The sequence below is a fragment of the Haliaeetus albicilla genome, chromosome 26 (assembly GCF_947461875.1).
Source record: "Haliaeetus albicilla chromosome 26, bHalAlb1.1, whole genome shotgun sequence".
NCBI lineage: Eukaryota > Metazoa > Chordata > Aves > Accipitriformes > Accipitridae > Haliaeetus > Haliaeetus albicilla.
In genome coordinates this window covers 12,030,022-12,052,276 of record NC_091508.1, presented here as the reverse complement: position 1 = coordinate 12,052,276, position 22,255 = coordinate 12,030,022, and the positions used below count along the sequence as shown (strand labels likewise).

Here is a 22,255-nt window from a genome sequence, read left to right as displayed (position 1 = left end):
TTATCCACACCTCCAATAATGCTGTGTGCCAAAATCCTCAGCCCGGGAGGCGAAGGGGACATGGCACGCCGTGACGTAAATAACCTTTGGCCAGAACTTGCCGCAGTCCCAGCCTGGCCGGGAGCTGCGGAGCCGCACCCCGGCGTGCCAAGCCGCTTCGACGTGAGCGACTTCACCCCGCTCCAGCCGGGCTGCTGAAAACACAGGTGTGTTTACAGGAAGGAGCACTATATCCTGCTGATAAGGCTCTACCTTTGCACTCCTGAGCCAGGACAGAGCAATTGCACCTTCTTCAAATGATACCTGGAAGCGCTACTACTGAAAATAGTATTTTGTTGCCAAAGCTGCCTGCGTGCTGGGAGCCGTGCGATGCCCAGCTGTACTGTGTGCTCTGAGGCGCTGCTCTGCTGCAAGCTGGCAAACCAGAGCTGAATGGAAGGAGGCAGCTCTTTGCAATTCAGCTTAAATAACACAAGGGTCATTTAAGGTTTATACATGAGCTGCTGTACATGGCTGAAGCACAGGTCCATGGCATACCGTCCCGATCGTGGCCCTCGCCAGGGCCCACAGTGGGTGCCAGGGTTGAGGGTAAAGACTAGGCAAGCGGGTAGTGACATTTCCCCGCCTCTGGTGACTCATGGCTCAGGCATGTATAGAGCCAACAATGTGCCTTTGTACTCGGGAGATCTCAATGGATTTCTCTTTAGTGGTCTTGTCTGGTTGGCTTTTGAGCCCATGTAAAGCCCATAAATCCTCAAATAATGAATCCCACAGTTTATCTGCACCTGGTGCAAAGAAAACGCCTCCATTTGTGGGGATTGAACCTGACATCTGGTACTTTTGCTGCATGCCCGCCTGCCTTTATAACAAAAAAATAAATCCAGCCATTATTCATCTCCTCCCCTGCCAGTCAAGATTTGAGAGCCTTCTATTGCTTCTGTCAACTGTTCCTTTTCTAGGCTGAGTCAGTGAAACAGCGTTAAGGACTGGACACTGAAACTTGGCTGGCAAGCAAGTGCTTTAGAGCTAATCCCCTGCGTCACTATTTACACCCATGGTTAACCCTGGAGGAGTGCCTGAGTGCTGTTACTAAGAGGCTCTCGGGAATGCTGCTCAGCACTCATATTTTGGCACAAAAACGAATGCTCAATTACAAAACCCAGGTGTGACAATGGCAGGGGACAGGACCCGGAGGGTGTGATGGCAGAGTGCCATGGTGTAGCACAGGCAGGAGTTCCCAGTGTTGCAGCAGTGCCAGGGCACAGCTGATGTGGCTGCGCAGCCGGCAACGGGATGTGGCATATACGACACATCAGTACCAGACATGGCACATACTGCTTTTGAGGGAGGTAGGGCTGGCAACAGTAGGATCTGCTGGGACAAGCCCAAGTACAGCCAGGTGACAAGGAAACAGGGAAAGAACAGGTCCCAGCAGGACTCGGAGCTGCATGATTTGACCTTAAACCCCCACAAGACATCTCAGTTCCTCACCCTTTTACAGGGCAGAGCAAAACTCCACCTGCACAGCTCCCACTCTGGGTTTGTGTCCATCACCACCATGTGTAACAGAGCACAAAGGGAGAGGGAAGAAAAATGATAGGTAAAAATAATCTGTTGTAACTGGGCTTCTGCAGCAAATTTGACTTTGTACCCTACAACACTGATTTAAAAACAGGACAGTGCCAACATGGAAGGGTTCCAGGATAAAGAATAAAGACTGTCTTTCCGGCCACCAGGTACGCTGGGCACCAATGATGCTGCAAAGGCCTTAGGGAGAACAGTGGCCAGGTCTCTGGCCAGAAGCTTGCTGTGCAGTTGGTGGTAAGGGATTAAAAGTGATTTCTGTCATCTGTCACACTGCTGAGATGGATACGGCATGTCCCACCCTGCTGTGGTGGTGGCACATGGAGAAGAATGTCTCCAAATGGGGAGGATGCACAAACAAAGGCTGAGAGATCCCAGCACTGAAGAAAAATGCCTTATGTGACAGAGTTGTTCAGCCCATTTATCTCTGCCCCTGCTCAGAGGGGCTGCAGTTACCACATTTAATGGAACATGAACATGCAGGTGACTGTCAGCACTGGAGATAAAGGGGAAGATTGCAGCTGGGAATTCAAGCCAGACCTGCTCACCTTGGCAATTAAGTCAAACAGACCTGTGACAAAGAAAGTGGTTTACCGGAATTCGATGCCTTCTGCCCTCCTGGGGATGTGCTTTATTTTGGAGCTGGTCTGTTTTCCTCAGAGGGATTATCAGGCCTTTAGCCTCCCTTGAATTTCTCCAGGGCTCTGTTTCTCAGTACCTAGGATGGTGCTCAGAGATTGGCCTTCCTCCCAGGAAAAGGCACAATGCTTAATGCTCTGCAAGTTCCTTAGCAATCCAGTCCATGCTCATTAAGCCACAGATACTGCTGGAACCATGAATCACTCTGTACTATCCCCATCACTGGATCTGCACCTCTCAGATGGTACCTTGTTTAACGCATCAGGAGTTTTTACCTTCCTCCCCTTTTAACTGCATCTGAGCCTCTTGCACCTCTGGAGTTCTGCTCTTGAGTTTTTAGCATTTCCCCTGCTGCTGCTGTTCAGGGATGCCCAGTGCCTGCATTTCCCTCACCTGACAGCACAGCAAAGCACCTGCCAAGTGGCATTTCCTGGGTCTATAAGCTCAGCCAGAGAACAACAGAAAAAAAGCGAGAGAAAACCTGCTTTCCCAGAAACATCTCTTTTTATTAAATCATGTCTTAAAACCTAGAAACATTCATGTATTTGAAACCCAGTTATACACGAAGCAGCAGATAGTCTCAGAGAAACATGTTAACGGAGGCAGCAGAGATGGCAGATATCTTCTGGGTCATGGACAGGTTTGTCCCGTGCCTGGGCAGCAGGCAGCCAGCCAGAAACCACCTTGAAAACCAGAGAAAGTGCTTTGCAGTAACTTTCTTCTGACTTTTCCAAGGAGCCAACCTGCTAGTCCAGGGCCCACCAAGACCTTGGAGCTTACAATCTTTGTTTTCAAAACCCTCCGTTAACTTTAAGACAGGTTTGGCCCCAAACCAGCATGTCTCAGGTTGAGCTCTCTAACCCAGAGGCTCTCTTGGGGCCAAAGTTTCAAGCTCCTTGTGCATCTGTTCTGCCTTCAGCTTCCTGCTGAGATGGGATGAGCGGAAGAGGGACACAAGGACACACTGCAGGCCGATAGGTGTGGACCCAGCCTCACCTGAGCAGCACAGATGGATGCAGCCGTGCTACCCTGCACTTGAGCTTGATTTTGAAAGGAGCAGGATGCTGTCAACTCTGAACTCAGCTGAGAGCAGAGGCAGAATCAGACCACAGAGTGCTTTATCTTCACATGGTTTGTCAAATGGTCGATTACTGTTCACACTTGGGTGGTTTGGGTTCCCCCCCCCTCATTATTTTGACAACTATGCTTCTTTCTTCCTTTTTGTCATTTGGATGAAAGTAACTTTCTCAAACATCTCAGAGTTTAGGAGCATTACCAGATATAACCTATCCTTCTCCACATTACAAGATCCATTTTCAAAGCCTGCACCGTTACCTTTTCCACTTGTTAACTCACACATCTGGTTTTCTTTTTCAGAAAACCGATGATGCCCCCCTCACTAGCAGCTCTGCAGTAGCAAAGGGAGGGCTCGCAGCTGAGCAAAGGAGCTGGAAATGAAAACTGGTGCCTGAACGCCAAGGGGAAACAGTAAAGATCCCAAAAGCGCATTGACTCCTAGCCCTGCGAGAGCTCAGTTTTTGCTGTTGCTTAGTATCACAACTGAAGTCACCCCAGTTCCAGGAATAGTGTTGTGAAAGAACAACAGGAAACATGCAGCAGAAAAACTACAGCCCCTTCTTGTTCATTCGGGTATGCCTCCAGCCTGGTTTCCTGGGATGGGGAACACCAAACTCACTCTGTTTCTTCAGTCATCCCCATCTTAACACCTAACAAAATAGTGTCTCATTTAGCATAGAGAGCATAGCAAGCGCAGGGGAGCAGGATCCATACTCAAAGGGCCTTGCTTCACTGTAGTTATTTGCGATGTTTTTAGGGCATTTCAAATGTAAGGGCAAAGATACCTGTCCTTGAATTCCCAGCTCTGCTCCAGCTCTGAGTTAACAGGACCTTGTAGTGGGGACTATATTGCTACAACTGAGTTTTAGCCCTAAAAAAAAAAATAAAAATCTAATAACCCCACACTTTCTACTGAAGCTTTTTGAATACCACTGACATGCACCTATGCTGGTCCTGAGCCAGAGACCAGGGTGACCATGGCAGTGACCAGTCCCTGGCCAGCTGCCGCAGTCTCCTCAGCACTCCTGCAGTTCAGTCTTCCCAGGTAAGAAATGTTCCCCAAGTACAACTCAACATGTCCTCTGCAAAACCATGGGAGGAAAACGCCACTCAAACACACAGAAACCCCACAGACACCAGGGAGCAGGGCAGAGGCTGTGCCTGTAGGTTATTGCTGTACCTGCTTGGTGAATCACAGGAGGGGCCACCCCATGACAGGGGATGAAAACTTGGCTCCATCGGCTGCTTGAGGGTCTCTGCAAATACATTCCCTTTGCTCAAGGCTTAGCAATGCAGGTGGAGAGGCTCCTCTTGCTACAGATTTATAGGGCCACTACTGCTGTGATTAATCACCAATTCATTTGGATGCTGAGAAAAGGAAGAAAGACTGGTGTGCCCAATTAACTAAATACAGCCTGGCTCCCCACTATTGTAATGTAAGACAACCCTAGATGGGTCTTATCTGTCCTTACGTAAGTAAATTTTAAGGATACTCTAAAAGCAATACAATAATGTGAAAAATTATTAGGTTGTATTAGCTCTTTAAAATTTACTAAACATTTATGGAAAAATGCAATTTAGCCTCCTTTCAGATGGATTCTTTACATTTAATGTCCACAACATTTATTCCTTCCAGTCTTTAAGTTTTTCACACTGATTGGCAGTATGTTGGGCTGAATTTATTTCTGAATCAAAGCAGCTACCAGTTCCTATCACTCTTTGACAGCTCGTGCACAACCTCAGCAAGAGATTGCGTGCTGGCATTTTAGGCAGAGACAGCAAACTCTGGTATCTTACTATTAATTCTGCCAATTACACAGCAGGGTTACCTGGGACCAACAATGATCACAATCAGGTTCCCAGCCATTAAACCACCCCTTTACTCACTCAAGTATATGATATTATTAGCAGGCTGACTTGCCATCAGGACAGTCTCCAGTTGATTTGGCTTGTGTTTCCACAACTGAGAATTAAAAACCAATCCCATGGAAGATGCAGAAAGCCATGGATACTCTGTGATCAGTGGGACAATATACAGGATCACAAACACCTTTTTACAGATGGTGTGGAAAATGATATTGCTGCTTGATATCCCTTGGGAAGATATCTGCATGGCATCCTTCAAGGAAGGGCTGTCCGTATCATCAGCTCCAGGGATTATCATGGCAAAACCCAGAGTACAGAGCGATTCAGCTTTATGTGTACCTGCAAATCTGTGTCCTGGTACTCACTGTGTGGCCCGACTGCTCGAGGAAGGATGACAACCCAGCACATCCTCTGATGCATGGTTCCAGCAACACATGCCAATTGCCAAGGGCCCTGGAAGGATTTTTTTTTTAATCATACAGTAACATACCTTATCCTGGACCGATACATTAATAATGTATGTGTGACTCTTAAACTGGGTTTTGATGGGTTGAATGTTTACACTTACACCAAGAGAGCAGAGAGAGCCTGTCGTTCCACCTCCTGTCTGGGCTGGGATTAAGGATACACTCCCATTTCCAGATCCCACCAGGCTGGCTATTTCAAATCAGCATTTTCCATTCTTTCAACTAACCCCACTTATGTTGCCCAAAGGCGACGAAACAGTGTTTGCAGTCACTGCCAACAGAGCCTTGGGAACAGGAACTCCCAGCCACAGGTCACTAACACAGTCATGTCCTAAAACAGCAGCAGCTATCTGTGAAACGTATGTGTGCCAGGAGCCCGAGAGACGCTCACACAGCATGGATGACAACGATAACACTGCCTCATGCTTTACTGCACATGGCAAAACAAGTGGGAGCAATCGAGGGGGAGCATCTCCCCCCAGACCACAGGAAAGAGCCTGTGTGTGAAGAGACGACATGGACACACATACACGCATACTCCAGCAGCTCCTGGAGTGGGAAACATGTGCTGAGCTCCAGGCAACAAGTCCAGGCTGAGAAACGAAGAACAAATTCATTTCCAGAGTCCCCTCCGCAGAGGCAGAGCGGAGCCCCCCATGGGCCGTGGCTCCAGAGGCACTCGGAGGCAGAAGCGGGTGGGATCCCACGGGTGTGCACAGCAGAGTCCTCGCACGGGGCAGGATGAGTTGGCTGGTTGCCTTTTGCAGTCAGATGTTTTGCTACAGCTAAAAGGATTTTTCTGTTTTTGGGGGTTTTTTTAATGCAGGAAGGGATCATCTGCTAACTCATCTGTTTCCCACCCCAGGCCTGGAGGTCAGCTGCAAAGGGAAGTTGGTGGCTGCAGCATGAGGAGAGGTGCAAAAAGCTGTATCTTGATTTTCTACCTATTTCTACATCCCTTGGGTAATTTGAATTTTCTTCTTCCCTTTCCTTCCCAGCCAAACAAAAGGAAAAGAGAAAAGCCTCTCTGGAAAACCCTGTATAAGACAAGGGCCACATCCAAGATGACAACCCCCTCCAAGCCGCTACAGCTGAGTGAATATTCTCTGCAGGCACCAGACAATATGGTCAGGGGCTGTTTCCAGCGCATGAGCTGTGCTGAGCAGCAGCAGACTGGACAGCTGATGTACTTGCTGCCCACCCTTCTCCTCTCCTGAAGGTGACAATCTCAGCCCAGACCATAACGCGACCAGCAGACTCTCTGCTGATGTTCATCAGGTCAGGCAACGAGTTGGAGGTCACAATCCAGTACTGCTTCATAGCAAGAGCAGCAGGAACTCCCACGCATGGCTGGGGTGAACAACCAGGGTTAGCACCCAATTCAGCTATCCCAGTTTAATCTGCTTCCCTCCAGGGTTAACCAGGTGTCCCTGTTTCTCCTGCCCTTGCTAAAAGCAAATCCAGACCACACAGGAGCTGCAGTAGCAGTTTCCCGTGGTGGGGCTGAGTGTAACAGTGCAAAAGGGCTGCTGATCCTCTAACAGAGCAGGCAGGGACAGGAGCTCAACTGCACCGTAAACTGCTCACTCCAATTACCCTTATGAGAGGTGAGTTCCACCAAGCCAATTCAGACAGCAATTATGGACCCTGCGTGAACAAACTGGTTTCAGGGCTTCAGACAGACACACCCCAAGAGCAGGTAGTTGACAGCTGAAGAAGTGAAATGACAAATTGTCCTGTGCACTGAGCAGCCACAGCTCCCCCAGGCAGAGCGCCCTGCAGGCGAGCCGTGCCCCCCAGGCACTGCCCAGGCCTGTCCTCGGCACACCCTGGAGAAGATGCTGCAGAGGTGCGAGGAACCTCGCAGAGGGGACGTCCTGGCTGTGAGCATGCTGCGCGCTGGCGGTGAGCGCACGCCCAGAGGTCATCCTTTATAGGCTGGTCCAACTGAGGAAGTCACAAGCTCTATTTTTAACTCTAAAGTTTAAATAATTACAATTTTTTTTTTTTGCATCCTATCCTCTGCTGATCCCTTCCTCTCCCAGCAGCCACTTGAAAAATTCAACCAGTTAAAAAGGGGAAGAAATTTGTTTTCCTCTTTCAGAAATGGTTAACTTCAATGACGCTATTCGCACGAAGGACTTTAAACATCAAAACTCTATTGTTTTTCCAGTCACAGCTTTTAGAGTATTTCATCTCTTTAGTCAAATGAACGCTACAAAGGAAATAATATGCTCATGTCATAAACATCACAAACTATGAGGAATATAGATCTTTGGAAAAGAGAGAAATGCATTCATTGTTTGTCATTATACTATACTATAGTCAACTGCACCAGTAAAACAGTCCATAATATTCATTCAAATATACATCTTCCTATTGAAGTTACGCACCTGTACAATCTACCTTTCTACTTTGCACCCCTAGTTCTACAAGTGGTCAATGAGGATAGATATACAGTAGTTCTACAGAGAAATCACTGAAGTGGATACATAAGTGGGCCCTTTCAGAGTTAATTAAGATTTTCAATAGTTCCACAATGCTACATTCATGCTACCAAGTTCACTGAATTGGGATTTTACTTTAGAAAAGAGAAAGGAAGAACAGTTTGTCTGTCTCCAGTTAAGAGCATAACCATAGGAGGTAAAAGGGTCAGAAAGGGAGAGAGTTTTGTGTCAGCATTTGAATCCTGCCACTACCATTTCCTTCTCCAAATAACACATGACTTTGTGCTTTCATCACACCTACAGCTCCAACCTCTCACAAGCACAGCTGGCGGAAGCTACCATGCTAAATAATAGATAATTGGCATAAGTTTTGTTTTCCTTTTTATATCTGGCGTTTTCTTGCAAAAGCTACAGACCGGTGCCTACTATCCCCTTCGCTACAAGTCTGGAAAACATGACCGAGTCAAGAGGATAGGAGTCCAGCCAGGGATGAGACGTAGCCACCAAACTTCCCGAGGTCAGGCCAGGTCAGCATGGCAGCTTCCCAACAGCTCCAAACCAGAGGGGGAGGCAACAGCCCACACCTGTTTGGTTCAATATGTTGCTTTCAATGACTTTAAACCATCTCTCTCCACCGATTCCTCTCCTTACTTACTATATGTACATTATTTCTTCAAAAGTTTTGCTATAAAACTGCTATAAATGTACAGGGTTCAGCAGTTCTAGCCAGAGGCCTGCTCCCCAAAATTACAACCACAAATATGTCACGGGGGAAGGAGTACTCTACACATCAGAACAACTAGTTCTTTTTGTAAGTATTTAAAAGATTTGTACATATATTTTCCTTCACTTCACAATCAACTCATTTTAGATACCAGGAAATCTGGCAACTAAGGTAATCCTTCCCTGTTACTTCTCAGTATTTTTTACTTAATAAAGAAATAACTTGTATCATCTCCCAGAATTGTCAGAGTGACCTAGGCAGACTGTAAGTAGTATTTATTCTCTGAACAGGAAAGTAGAAGATGAAAAAAAACCTTCCCAAAACAAAAAGCAACCCCCCGACCTAAACAAACAAAAAGTAAGTATATTCCAAAATATCCTCAAATATCAAGTACAAATCTGGGTTCTTAAACCACGGCTGCTGACAAAGCTCTGGGTTTACTCTGTCCTACACAGGAAGGGATGTGAGCAGCTCGGATAAACAGGTCTTTTTAGCATTGGAAAAGAGGTGGTTTATGCACAAACAACTGGCAATCAAGTGAGCATAGGGAAGATTCAAACTCATGCTACAAACCTGTGCTGTACTCCTCCAGAAGCATTTCTTCCAAATGCCTCAGTGAACAGTCTCCTTGGAGGGTTTCTGATGGTCATGTAACTGCGCTGCCCCACACAGCAGACTAGAAAGAGAACTTGTCTCTCAACACATAGCAAAACACTGTCATGAACAAGTAATTACCATGGCTATTAATTTCTAATTCATTTTTATACCATAGTGAACCTGACAGAGATTTCTCAGCCAGGTACCATATTTCTAACCTAAAGTATTTCAGCAAAACTAAAGTCCCATAGTTTTGCAAGCAGCAAAATAGAAAGTAACAAAGTTGTGTCTAATTGGAGGAGAAATATACATTCGTGAGAGCACATACAATTAGTGCAACACAGCTACTCTGAAAGTAACGAACCAAACCGGATTAATCAATGCAGCAGACATGCAGGGTCTGCTAAGTTATGTTAAAACCATGTTTGCTGGTGATTAAATATGTCTACAGAAGATATATTACCATTTTGAATATATTTTCAAGCAGACCAAAAATACCTCATCTATTGGTTACTGGTGTGTTATTTTTAACTAATTAAATATTGGGAGGGATTTTACCCCTCTCGCTATAAAAATTGCACTTATTTGCTATTAAACAAAACAAAAAGTTAGATTTCAATTCTATATTCCAGTATATATTCACATCGAAACTGGATCGTCTGATCTAAGCTTGCAGGAGTAGGTGTAGCAGTCCTTGCTCTCCAAGATCCCAGCACAGAAGGTCCCATCAGTACAAACCCCTCCTTCCTCTGTGCTCTGGTCACTTCTTCATTGTAGTGCATGGGTAATTGATTTTATTTTTTGTTAAGAAAACCTGAGCTTCAAAAGTCTTTAAAAGGACCTGGAATCAAATCTGGCCCATTCTGACCCAAAACAGCTCAGTTCTGCAAGGAACTCCATCCTGTCCTTGTTTCACACAGCTCCTCCTGAGACACCACGGCTCTGACCTGAGGCGAGTGAGGTGTCAAACCCTTTCCCTCCAGTCTCTCTTGACCCAGGAGACTTTCCTCCCAATACTCTTCCAAGGGCTCCTTCTTCCCTCCCTTTAGCACTGCTGCCTCCTATAGGGCTGTGAAGGGCTCCCTGTGCCAATAAAAAAGTCTCTCTGCGGTAAGCATGACTTCTTGGACACTGGTGATCAAATTCCTCTTGCAAAGTCTTCTCCAGCTCATAAAATATCATCGTAATCCAATAGTTTAGAGTGCTGGCGGGTCTTCCAGAGGCGGTAAAGGCGGAAGTCAAAGTAAGTCTCAATCATTTGCTTACCTAGGAAAAGTGAAATGAAGCACAGGGGTTACGCCCTGCAGCACACGGGAGAGATGCGAGAGGCCACAGCAGCAAAAGACCCCAACCCACGTACAGGCAGGGGCACAGGAGAACCTGTCCATATGCCTCATTTGGAAAATACCGACATTCAGCCAGGGCACATAAAGGTGCTCATGAGAAGCAAATGTCTTTTTAGATCTCCTCAAACCATGAAAGGCTCCTTGTAATCCCCTGTCAGGGTTTGTCCATGGGGGCAGGAACTGAGCACAACGTCTGTCTCCAGACTTCAACCTCTTTGCACTGACTGCAGAAGGGGGGGCCGGGAGCTGTAGTGTATCAGACAACAGCTCCAACAGCCTGCACAAAGCAACCTGGCACGGGGACTTCAGAAAATTACAAATTAAGAGTAAACTCATTGTAAAGATTTGTGGAAAACATTAAAAATAATTAACATTGAAAATTAAATTTTATTTTATTTTTTAAATTAATGTTAACAGGCTGTCTCTGTCCTGCAGAGCTATCTCTTCTCACAGCAATGAGCTCAACAGGACACACTAATGCAAGTTCTGCACCACTGGCACCTCCGATTGAAGGTTGGGGGGTTGTCTCACAAGGTGGTCACAGACTGAAAGCCAGGCACAGGGCTGGCGCTGGAAGCAGGGAGTGCATTTGAAAACACAAGGGCAAGTAACCCTGGAGTCTGAGCCAGGGCTCAAGGAAGGGATTTTTCACTTTTGAGGCCTGATTAAGATTAGTTTCAGATGACTTTGCAAAGGATTAGAGAGGGTACACTATTAGCACATCCCAGATTGATCAAGGGGATAAATTCAGACATATTCTTCAGCCCAGCCCCCTGAAAGATCAACTGCTTAAATGCATGTGCACAGAACCCACTGCCTTGCCTGCCAAGCTGCATATAAACCCAGGAATTTCCCTGTAAGCTGCTTCTTGGCATACATGTAGAGCACATTTCGCTGTGGGATCTGTGCAAGCACCATATAAAGCTGAGTCCAAACCTTGACAGGACATGCACAGAGAACTCTGCACAGCACGAACGTGCTCAACTCCCGTACATTCTTATGACAGTAAGTGGGAGTTAAGAATAACCCATGAGTGCTGATGCCAGCTGTGAGCAGCAGAGGAAGTACCCACAGTGCTTATAGCCTAATGCTGCATGTTTTTATCTTCCAAGAGAACAAAGTACCAAGAACTACAGCTAAGATAAAACAACAAGGGCAAATTCAGAATATGTCGCTTATGAAACTGCACCCATAACTATTTACATTGACCAAAGAACAGGAAAAATTCTATAGCCCCTTGAATTATCTTGAGCTACAGGGAAAAAGGAAAAAAAAAAAAAGCAAAAAAAAAGCAGACTGAGATGTAGAATGGCTCTAATAGGCTATATCCCAGTCACTTGTTGATGACGCAACTCACTCGGTACCAGTGGTTTGAGTCCTGGAGATGAGAGCCCTGCGCGCTCGGTTACAGAGAAGGTTCTGCTCCTATGTGCATTTCTCCCACAGACTTCACATGCCCTAGTAATACGATGAATCTCCTAAACTCAGCCTGGAAAGCTGCCTACTATTTAGGCTACTTGGCCAGTGCCAGTAGCCTGGGCAAGGGCTCTCTGCAGCTTCAGGGACAACAAACGGGATAGATGAAATGTGAACATGGAGGAACTGCAAAGGGAAAACCAGGTTCAGCCACTAACTACACAAGGTGGTTACAAGCAAAATGAAGACACTGACAGGAATTAAGGGAGCTCAAAATTGCTTTTTCAGGAAGATGCCCACTGAAGGAGGCAGGCTCATTAGGAAGGTGTGTGTCTTTGTACAGAAAATAAATTACCTTGAGCTGATAGTTCAAGTGGAGACTCAAAGGCAACCCTATAAGGATTCATTAAGTTTTTCAGATTCTGAAATAGCTGAAAGGAAAACATATCGAGAGTTAGCATCTGAAAACAAAGATGAACTCCAGGGCACCCAGAGTTGCCTATCCTTGTTCCCTAACTCTAGAAAACCTTCCACTCGTGTCCTTTAAAACATCTAGCTCATCAGTAAATAAATAAAGTGCTTTGAATGACTGTTCTCCTCAAAAGCTTCAACATTTGTCCTGCATGTCACTTATCACTTCTCCCCTGCCCTCTGGGGAAGGCACAATCCATATGGTTCACCCATTCACAGCCATGTGACAGGACGGCAGCATGTTCCCACACAGCAGAAGTGGAAAGTTTAGACTTCACAGTGTGACTATTGTCTCCCTGGGCTTGGTGCTACTCAGAAGACATTCCCAGAGAGGCGACCCAGGAAGCTCTTACCTTCTCCCCATTGGGGTTTCCAAGAACATAGCAGCCCATGATGTGAATGATATTTGGTTCAGGATTGACTTTACTCATTAGCCGGCTCAACCTCTTCCAGAAGCTGGAAGAAACAGGAAAAAACAGAATATGTAATTTAAAAAAAAAAAAAAAAAAAAAAAAAAAAATCTATCTCCTCATATGCATGAGTAATCATAAAGATGTGTGTGCACACTGCTCAGAAGGGGCCTGAGGCTTGTAGCCTGAGGAGGAAGCTGCTCAGGAAGAGCCACTGGTTCTTAGACAAGGAAGAGCAGGGGCAGAGCAAGGGCCTGAGAAGCAGGTCCAAGTCATGTAGTAGAGAAGGAGGAGTGGCCCATCGAGCCAAGGAAGCTCCAAGATGAAGAGAAGGGAGCAAAGTCCACCAGGAGTGCTTTTAGACTGACAGTTTTACTAAGCATCTTCTTGTAGCAGTTCCCTCCAATTTTCTCTCTCTCATTTCTATCAACAGCTGCACTTTCTAAATGTGTTATCAGTGCACCGGTTCATTTCCAGGGCATGAAATCAGCAGAGAACAGCTGGAGAGGTTGTTCTTCTACGTAGCTAGAGAGACAATACCAAACCAGGCTGGTTTATGTTAGCTAGTGCTTGGTGCTGCTCACCAGTCAGACCCGCTTTACATTTTGTGACTACTAACCAAGCACGCTGTGCCTAAGGGACATGAAATACAACCACCTCGCCTGTGCAGTGGGTTAGAGTAGACTTCTGGCGGGCCCTAAAGCCCAGCAGTTCCTCTGTGGGGTCTGCAATCAGACTGCAGCCTAAGCTTTTCTCAGGACTGCCTCTCAGGGACATACAGGTTGGATGGAGACATTCACTTCCAAGCATCCAAGTTTTCAGCTGTGTGTTCACAGCTTTCTGAAGGTCCCTGAATTACCAGTTCTGGACCAGCTGTGCCTGGAATGTGTTCAGAAGCGTGTACACACACATGTGCTAAAGAATTTTATTGACAGTGTTTGTGCCAGAGCACGAGAGCGCTGAACAGATGTTGATTTTAATACTCAGTTCTCATGTCAACAAAAAGTTGTGTAGGAACAGGTTGGTATACATCCTCTCCCCCACAACGAAGCACTGTCAGCCAAGTAAGTTTGAGCCAGCACAAGCAATCAGGCAGCAAAACAGCCAAACTTAACTCTCTGCAAGGAGAAGCAAAATTGCCTCAGCAACCCCAGCTGACAGGCTGGCATGCTAGTGAAAATCCTCCTCAGTAACGTGCTGGACTTTGAGCAGGCTTTGCAGAGGCAAATTCCATTTCTCCATGCAATCAGGAGGGCAGTTACTGGAGACAGCTGTGGTGGGAACAGTTTGGATTTCTGCCACTAGTCGCCTGCTTCAAAATGCTATCTCAGCCACTTCTGAGCAACAGAGGCACGAGGTGTGTGTTCAGGTTTCTGGTCAGCAAAGCCTTTGTTAGGACAGGAACTATCTTTTTCCCTCTTTTGACAGTCTCTAGTCCAAACAGACACTAACAGCAGATAAAAGCATAAATCTTCTGGTGACCTGTCCCAGAGCTGCACCAGCCCAGGGACAAGCTCGGCTCTGTCATCTTTGCAACTCCCCCTGAAGGAGCTGTAAGCTGCTATCAGGTCCCCCCCTCAGCCTCCGCTTCCCCTGACCAAGCCACGCCAACTCCCTTCACCTCTCCTGCTAGGCCATGTGCTATAAACATTGAGCAAACCAAGCAGAAAAATGTTATGCAAGTCCAGAACATAACGCAGCCACTCACAGGATCATATCTTCCTCCTTCTCCACTTTGGCGAAAGTGGCAACTTTGTTCTTTAACAAGTACAAGTGACCAGGACCTCCCTGCAAGAGAGAGAGAGACAGATGCAAACCACTTTGCACAGGCCCTGAAGAAACAAACCCTGAACACGTTTCTTGATCTGCACAACGATACCCAGAAGTGCCACAAGGGAGCAGAGCAGACACGCCAGGCTGGTGTGGCTGCTACAACCTCCATGGCAGACACAGCAGGCACTTGCTCAGGAGATACTCACATATGGGGAGTGTGTTGGGGGTTGGATTCTCCGGTTTTTACTGTTACATGCCCACCTCACTCTAGAACGGCACAATAATAGACAAAAATCTTCATTGTGGGTGGCTGGAGAGTAATAGGGAAGACAAGAAAGTCCCTTTCATTTGGGGATACTAGGGGGCTTGCCGTGGTAGACAGACGAGAAGCTGAGCAAAGCAGGGATGAGCAGGCAAGATGTCACCACAGAAGAACTAGACTTTGGCAGTAGTAGGCATAAAAAGATTGAGCACAACATCAGCAAAATTAAGAGTCGCAATCTCCAGATCAGTGTGCTGCAAACCCTCTTATTTTGCAGCATTAGGCATGTGGGAGGGAGTTTAAGTTAGGTTACTTTCCTAACTTCTCATTTCAAGCTTCCTTGTACAGCTGCCGGGGAAATCCAAAGCTGACCATCCTGAGGAACAAGAGACTCGGGAAAGAAATCCCCGGCAAGCCCCAGATCCAGCAGGGCCTGAATATGTCCCACCCACAGCTCTGCAAACCTGTACCCTGACCCCTCTGCCGTGTAGGTTGGCCTCCAGCTCCGAGCTGTGCCATCTGCCGGTCTGATCCACAACATGCACCACTGACACTGTCATACTGAAGCTGTACAAAACCTGTAACCATCACATTGCAAATGCTTGTTCCTTTCTCTGGAATCCTCCTTATGAGATCTGTGCTAATGCTGGTTTGCCTGGGTTTCCTTGAAAGCAGCTGAGAAGCAGCCCAGCTCTGAACTTGGCCACAGTAAATCAGATTTTATTTCCTGCTGTCACAGCAACTTGAGGCTGCTCAGTGTCTGAGGAAATGAGAAGTGAAAGCCGTATACATGCAGTTACTTTAACAGAACTTGACTTTGGAATATTGGTTCCTTTATGTAATTTTCCCTGTAGAAAAAGGCAAATTTGTAACAAACCACCCAAGTGCTTAACAACTTTAACGTACCTGGCAAAATATCAGCATCTTCCAGATTTTGCAGCCTTTCCGATAAATGTTAAGCTTCTTCTCTATTTCTTCTGCAAAAAACATGTTGGAAAAGATGAACCACGGAGGAAGTTAAAAATGAATCTTACTTCTTCTCACTTTAGTCCTGAAGGCAGGAGGCTGAGCTGTGAGAGGTGCTCAGCACCTATGTTCCCACTGATACCAAAGCAAACCTTTTGCTTTCATGCCGTGGAAAGCAGGAAACCCCAGCATATCACAGGGCAGAGAAGGTATGGTGCAGCACCAGACACTGCTCTATAGTGACCACAGCACTGTACCAGAACCCACCATCCTGACCCTCTGTTAATGCTCCTACTCACCTACAAGGATACAATGAATAGGTATCTTTGCTGCTCTGCGCCTCAGCTTCCCTTTCATAAACTGGGAGCTTGGCATAGAAAATGGGCCACAGAAGTGAAGTTTTACTACTGCAGCACATCCAACAGCAGCTGACTGACTGTCAGGTGTCACTGGGGTGATAAAAACACCTTTATGAGTGGCAGCTGAGGCACGGGGCAGTGGAGTGACTTTAACATATTGATCAGTTAATTTGCAATGGGCAGGAGTTAAAAGAAAAGGAAATAACACTCACATACCTAGGATGTCATCAAAGGTGGCATGTTCATGGTCCTGGAAACCAAGAGAGAAGACATATCAAGGTTCACTGTCACTACACCAGCTCCCATGACATTATTATAGTCTCTAATATTGCACACAATCCCATTTCTAGGGAAATAGATGCTCTAAGAGCACAATTATACCAACTGATGACTTCTAGTCACATCACAGCAATTACCACCCCAAAACACGTCTCAGCAGCAAAGAAGCTGAAGACTGAATGGTCCATGAAGACCAAGACCATCCAAAGGCTTGAAGATGAATCCTGCAGACAAGTCCAAAGCACATACCATCCATCAGATGTAGTCACATCACCAATGTGTGTTTGGCTCTTAGCCCACATTTTGTAGCCACTCTCTGGCTTTACATGTGTCCAAGCTGGCTAACAAACAGCCACGTTCCCAACACATCTACCTCTAGCATAGCAGGGTCATCAGGACAACCGTACAGCTCTCAAAGGAAGAGAGAGGCAGCAAAGCTAAACCCCGCAGCATCGCTGCCTGCTGCACATGGAGACTGAGTTTTCTGGGCTATCAGTCCCACTCTTCCGTTTCAAATTCAGTGAATATAAAGTGATTAGGAAAAACAGACCCATGACTCCTTGCTGGTGTTTCAGGCAGGACTTCTAGTGAAAAATCAAGGTTAATTAATGACTGACAGGGATGTGCCATCGTACATAGAGTAATGGGGTTCACAGTCCACTGCAGAGCTCTGAGGTCCTGCTCATCCTGTCTAAGGAGGAGCATAAGGAGGAGCCCTAAGACTGGCAACACACAGCTCTGCTTGTGTGCTCAGGCCTGCCCTGCCTTCCCTTGTTAATCTTCCCATGCTGTGTGGCTGGGCCTGCATAGTCTGGCAGCCCACATGTGCAATTTTCACTCCACCTTATTCTTCCACCTAGACCTGAGCCCCCACAAAGCTACCCCAGACCCCAAATCTGCGTTCAGCACACTCCCAGCCATTTCCTGATAGCTTTTCAGAATCATCGTAACAGAAACTAGGGATAGAGACAAAAAAAAAGAAAAAGAAAAAAGAATAATTCTCTGTATGAAGCCTGCTCCCACACATCCAGACATAGCAGAAGTGATATACTTACATAGAGAATGGGGATGATAGAGGGATCGTCCCTGCGGATAATTGTCGGGACGTACTCTGCTTTGGGCACCTTGGAAGAAATGAGCTGGAAGGGGAAAAAAAAGAAGTGCAACAGCATGAGGAGAAGCCAGTAGGGTCTGGACAGAAGCACAAAGGCCATGGTAACAGTGGCCTGTTCAGGCGCTCTCAGGTGTTACCCAAAATAGCAGCTAATCCAGGCTATCTGCATCCCTGTGAAGGTCCTCCAAGTTTTTGGTCCACTACAGAGCACCCCCAGGCCTGCCAAGTACCCCCATGTGTCATAGTCTCCTCAACCCCCAACAGATGAGCACACAGCTCTGCCTAAAAGGCAGGACTGAGTCCAAGATAACAGTTTGTAAGTGCAGCCTGGGTTCCAGCTTGGGCTGGCTTCAAAGCCCTCCCTCCTAGCAGGCAGCACATCACTGCTTTGGCCACAAGGGAGTTAATGTAAAGTTTCTGAAGAGGCACAATATACAGAGTCCAGGGATGGACACTCATCACATACACCACCTGAGGAGACACAGTGGAGGTGTCAAGGGCTGAACAAACCCAAGTGTTGGGTTCCTATTGTTTGGGTCTCACCTGGTCACTTTGCCCTGAGGGCTGAGTCTGCACAGACAGCATGGGAACACATACAACACCAGACTGTCTCCATGTCCTTCACTCTTCCCAAGTCGTGGCAGGACCCATTCAAACACAGTACTGCTGTGCTGGACTGGCAATGCTGCCCCTAGAACAAGCTGGAAGCTTGAGACCACATTTTGCCTGAGTACTTGTGCATATGGCCAAAGAAGGGATGTGTCAGAACCTGGTCCTGTCTGCCAAACCCCACAGAGCAGAGCAGGGGGAAGCCTAGCATCAAAGAATGACAAAAGAGCAGAAAGCATCTCAAAGGATGACATACAGCTCCAAAGCAAATCAGGCAAGTAATAACAGGAGGAAAGGACTGCTGGGACTGGGGACTCAGGTCTCTGATGTCAGGGTTATCGAGACTCAGGCTAACTCGATTCAGTGTTACCGACAGTGCTGCTCTGATTTGGGGACAGACTACAGGTCCTTCCACTTCTAGTTTTCTTTCAACACATTATCCCCACCAGTAACAAATGCTGAATACCATGTCATGTCTTGGCTGATCTCTGAGTGACCCTCATACACACCTGAAGAGGTGCCTATACAAAAGACTTGCCTGTTCCCATGAAGATCCTAAACTGAGCAGCTCTGAAAGGACAGACAGAGCCTGAGTAGATAGGGGTAGCTGAGTTGGAAACCCTCACCATTATTTTTGGTGGAATAAAGTCTTCTCCGTCACATGCCATGGCTTCAAGTTCCTTTTCTGCTTCCCAGTTCAAGTCAAAGTCACCATCCAAAGTGCCACAGGAATCCTGAAGGTCATGGCCTGCCAGAACACAGTGTGCATTACAAAGGCAGAACAGCTTGCCTTCCCCACTCGATCTTGCCTGGCAGCTACTTCACAGGAGGTACCACAAGCCGTGAGACTTGTGCCCTCCTTTATTCCACAGAGTGACAGACACCACACTTCGGGGCCAGTGTCTCTAAACAGACAAATACTTAATGAATGAAGAGTGCACACACAGAGCCCGATACCACATATCACATCACTTTTCATCACTCTCACAGTCACCAAGTTTAGCTTTCAAATGCTACTTCACAACAGTCACTCTGTCATTTCAGAAATGGAGAAGGAGACAGAACACAGACAGACTCTCTACACTTTAACATTACCAAGCTGATGAACAAAAGTCCAAAGACTTCAAAGCTGGTCTCCTTGTAATAATTACTACTCTGACTACATCTTCTGAGTCATTATAAAGAAACTCTGCCTTGCTGGTCAAACTGATCCTGGCAGAGAAGTTGCAGAGCGTGAGGACAGCTGTAGCAAACACAGTAGTATTGCAACAATATAGTTGAGTTTGCTCTCCAGATTGACCTTACCTGTTGGCCTTCAATGCCTCCTGGGGAAAAAAACATCTGGAAGGAATATAATTGACCATTAAAGGTTAAAAATAGAGATGGTTCCCTGAAGCCAGGGACTGAGGAAAGAGAATGGAGATGCCTTTATTTGTGCCTTTTGGGATGTCCGAGTGTCACTGGGCAGTGCCTGGAGCCTGTCTTTTCCATTCGCCTCTGAGTTAGCTGAGGGACCGGGGAGGAATCAGACTGCAAAGGAACAATCGGGTCATGTTTTGAACCTGGCCTTTCATACATTTCCCCCTACAACCTCGTACGGTGTCTTCTACAGCTAGGAGGGCTGGAACTTGTGCTTACCTGGTAGGTCAGTTCATTTCACTAGTGACATTCATTTACAATACAACCCATTTCAACGTGGGCAAACTCATATCCACCAAGTCTCTTGCCTACAGGATTTCAATCAAATCTGGGTAAAACAGCCGTTCCCTTTATAAAAAGACAGTGGGAAGATGCTGGCATTTCCTCCTGTAAATTAACACAACAGCATCTCAGTGCCCACAAGTAGAACATCGCAGCGTTTCCGGGGACTCCCAGAGGAATTCCTGGCAGCCCAAACGAAGATCGGATTGCCCCAAGCTATCCTCTGTGCAGCCAGCATGGCAAGGAAATCAAAGCTACATCTCTCGGAGCACTGCAGCTGTGCTCTTGAGCTATTCTAGCCTAGGAAAGAGCTCAGAAGGGGCTCTTGCATGGGAAGCCAGGCAGGTTAGCCCCATTCTGGTGAATGTAGCCTCAGACTGGTGTGCTTCCAGGTAGGTTGTTTTGGTCCCAAGCGAATAAGGGATGATGGAAACAGAGGGCTGCAAGAGAGCTGTACCACCGGGTATCCTTTGGCAACTGCACAGTAACATGAGGTTAGATGCGTTGTGCTCTACAAATAAATATAGGTACACACAGATGAACAGGTGCATATACCTGGCGTGTTATTTGCTGAGATCTCACAAAACTAAAAGGATCACAGGTGGGACAAAAGGGCACAGAGAAGTTACTCCAGTGGGACTCCAGTCAGCACCTCAGCTGGAGGATTTGGCCACAGGAGGAAGCTCAAAGGACTCAGAACTCACTTTCTCGAGAGTCATGGAAGGAATCAGCTTTGATGGGAGTCGGGTCACTCCAGGACCTGCTGAAGCTCCTCTCACGCCGTTCGGCAAATGCTAGGATAAAACCAAAGCACGACATTAACAGACTCCAAAGCCACCTCTGTTGCTGCCAGCAAAACAAAACATCCAGTAGATTTCCACCAAAGCCACACATCATGGACTCCCCTGTGCTTGCTCTTCCACTTGCCAAATGCGAGTCCCTTCCACACAACAAACAAGAGTCTATCTTCTAGACAGCAGAAGACAAAGTGCCCACTTTCTGAGCAGGAACATCATGGGGTATGTAACACAGAAAAAGGAGGACACTTGATGGTCTCCTTAAACGCACACAGCTCAAACCTCAGTTTAATCAAGGCTATTCTAGTGTCCCAGTGTAAATGCTCTGACTCAAAGGCCTCACACAAAGATGTACTCAACAGCTAATGACACATACATGACCAGAAGGCGGCAGTAGTTCTCCAGTCAGTTCTCCCTTCATGTTCTAGTGACATCCCAATCAGTGCTGGACCAAACAGATGGGGGTAGTCTGGAAAGCTCATGCTTTCTAAATTTTGTCGCAAGAGGAAATCCTTCAGTTTTTGCTTGCCTGCACTCTTGTGAGCGCTCCCCCCTTAGCCTTTTTTTTTTTTTTTTTTTCTTTTCCAAGGGGCATGATATTGTTTGTACCGGCATTTCCTAAGTGGAATCCAGGGAGCTTGGCCCAGCTGGCTGCACCACAGGCAAATTCCTGGGAACTGCCAACCACAATGTCTGACTTGGCAAGCCCATGTGAGAGCCATTATGCCTAGATTAACAGCCACTTATAGCCACTAATACCTATTTCTGGTAGCAGACAGAGCAAGTTTGCTGCAGCGTATCTAGTAACAGCATCTCATGTCAGCAGCACAGGAATTCATCTGCAGTACAAGAGCTGAGAAGCAACCTGTCCACGGCTGCAGTGCGTCCAAGTGTGGGTGTCCAGGGAGACAAATCACATAGTAAGTTCTTCAGGTGATCTCCATCCTCAGCTTTCATTTAAAACCAGGCATTTAGCTATTGTGCACATGAAGAAAGCTTTGAAAACATGACCCGAGAGTTACCATAGCAGAGAGGCATGCCTGAACTTCCAGACAGCTCTAGGGGAAGGTGAGCCCTGTTCATTTCAGGCAGTGCTAACTCAGATGCCAATAAAGACACTTTAAAGGGCAATGCTCTTTGCTGTTCGCTTCCCACAGCATATGAGAAAGGAGAGGATAGGAAAGAATGCAAATTCAACTAAGCAACACTTTGCTGTGGGCAGTCTGTACATGATGCCTGGCCAAGGGGTGGGAAGAACAAGCTGTTTCCTCTTCTGGAGCAATCCTCAGCTCTCAGGAGCCAGTTACACCATTCTCAGACCATTTCACAGCGATAAGGGAGCTGGCCCAAC

General features: G+C 46.7%; 1 protein-coding gene across 8 annotated transcripts in view; it reads right to left on the bottom strand.

Annotated features, from left to right (window-relative positions):
• Window positions 1–3,405: 3,405 nt before the first annotated feature.
• Window positions 3,406–22,255, bottom strand: part of NSMF (NMDA receptor synaptonuclear signaling and neuronal migration factor) — a 52,288-nt gene continuing 33,438 nt past the window's right edge. For 6 of the 8 annotated variants that reach the window (XM_069771548.1, XM_069771541.1, XM_069771547.1 and 3 more), the window contains 9 exons: window positions 20,812–20,901; window positions 19,033–19,154; window positions 17,739–17,822; window positions 16,621–16,654; window positions 15,986–16,056; window positions 14,753–14,832; window positions 12,988–13,090; window positions 12,519–12,594; window positions 3,406–10,667 (listed from right to left, as the gene is read on the bottom strand). In XM_069771548.1, coding sequence (XP_069627649.1) covers window positions 10,570–10,667; window positions 12,519–12,594; window positions 12,988–13,090; window positions 14,753–14,832; window positions 15,986–16,056; window positions 16,621–16,654; window positions 17,739–17,822; window positions 19,033–19,154; window positions 20,812–20,901 — 758 coding nt within the window. In that variant the 3' untranslated portion in view covers window positions 3,406–10,569. The remainder of the gene's footprint in view (window positions 10,668–12,518; window positions 12,595–12,987; window positions 13,091–14,752; window positions 14,833–15,985; window positions 16,057–16,620; window positions 16,655–17,738; window positions 17,823–19,032; window positions 19,155–20,811; window positions 20,902–22,255) is intronic. The other 2 variants (XM_069771543.1, XM_069771544.1) reach the window with 1 other exon arrangement.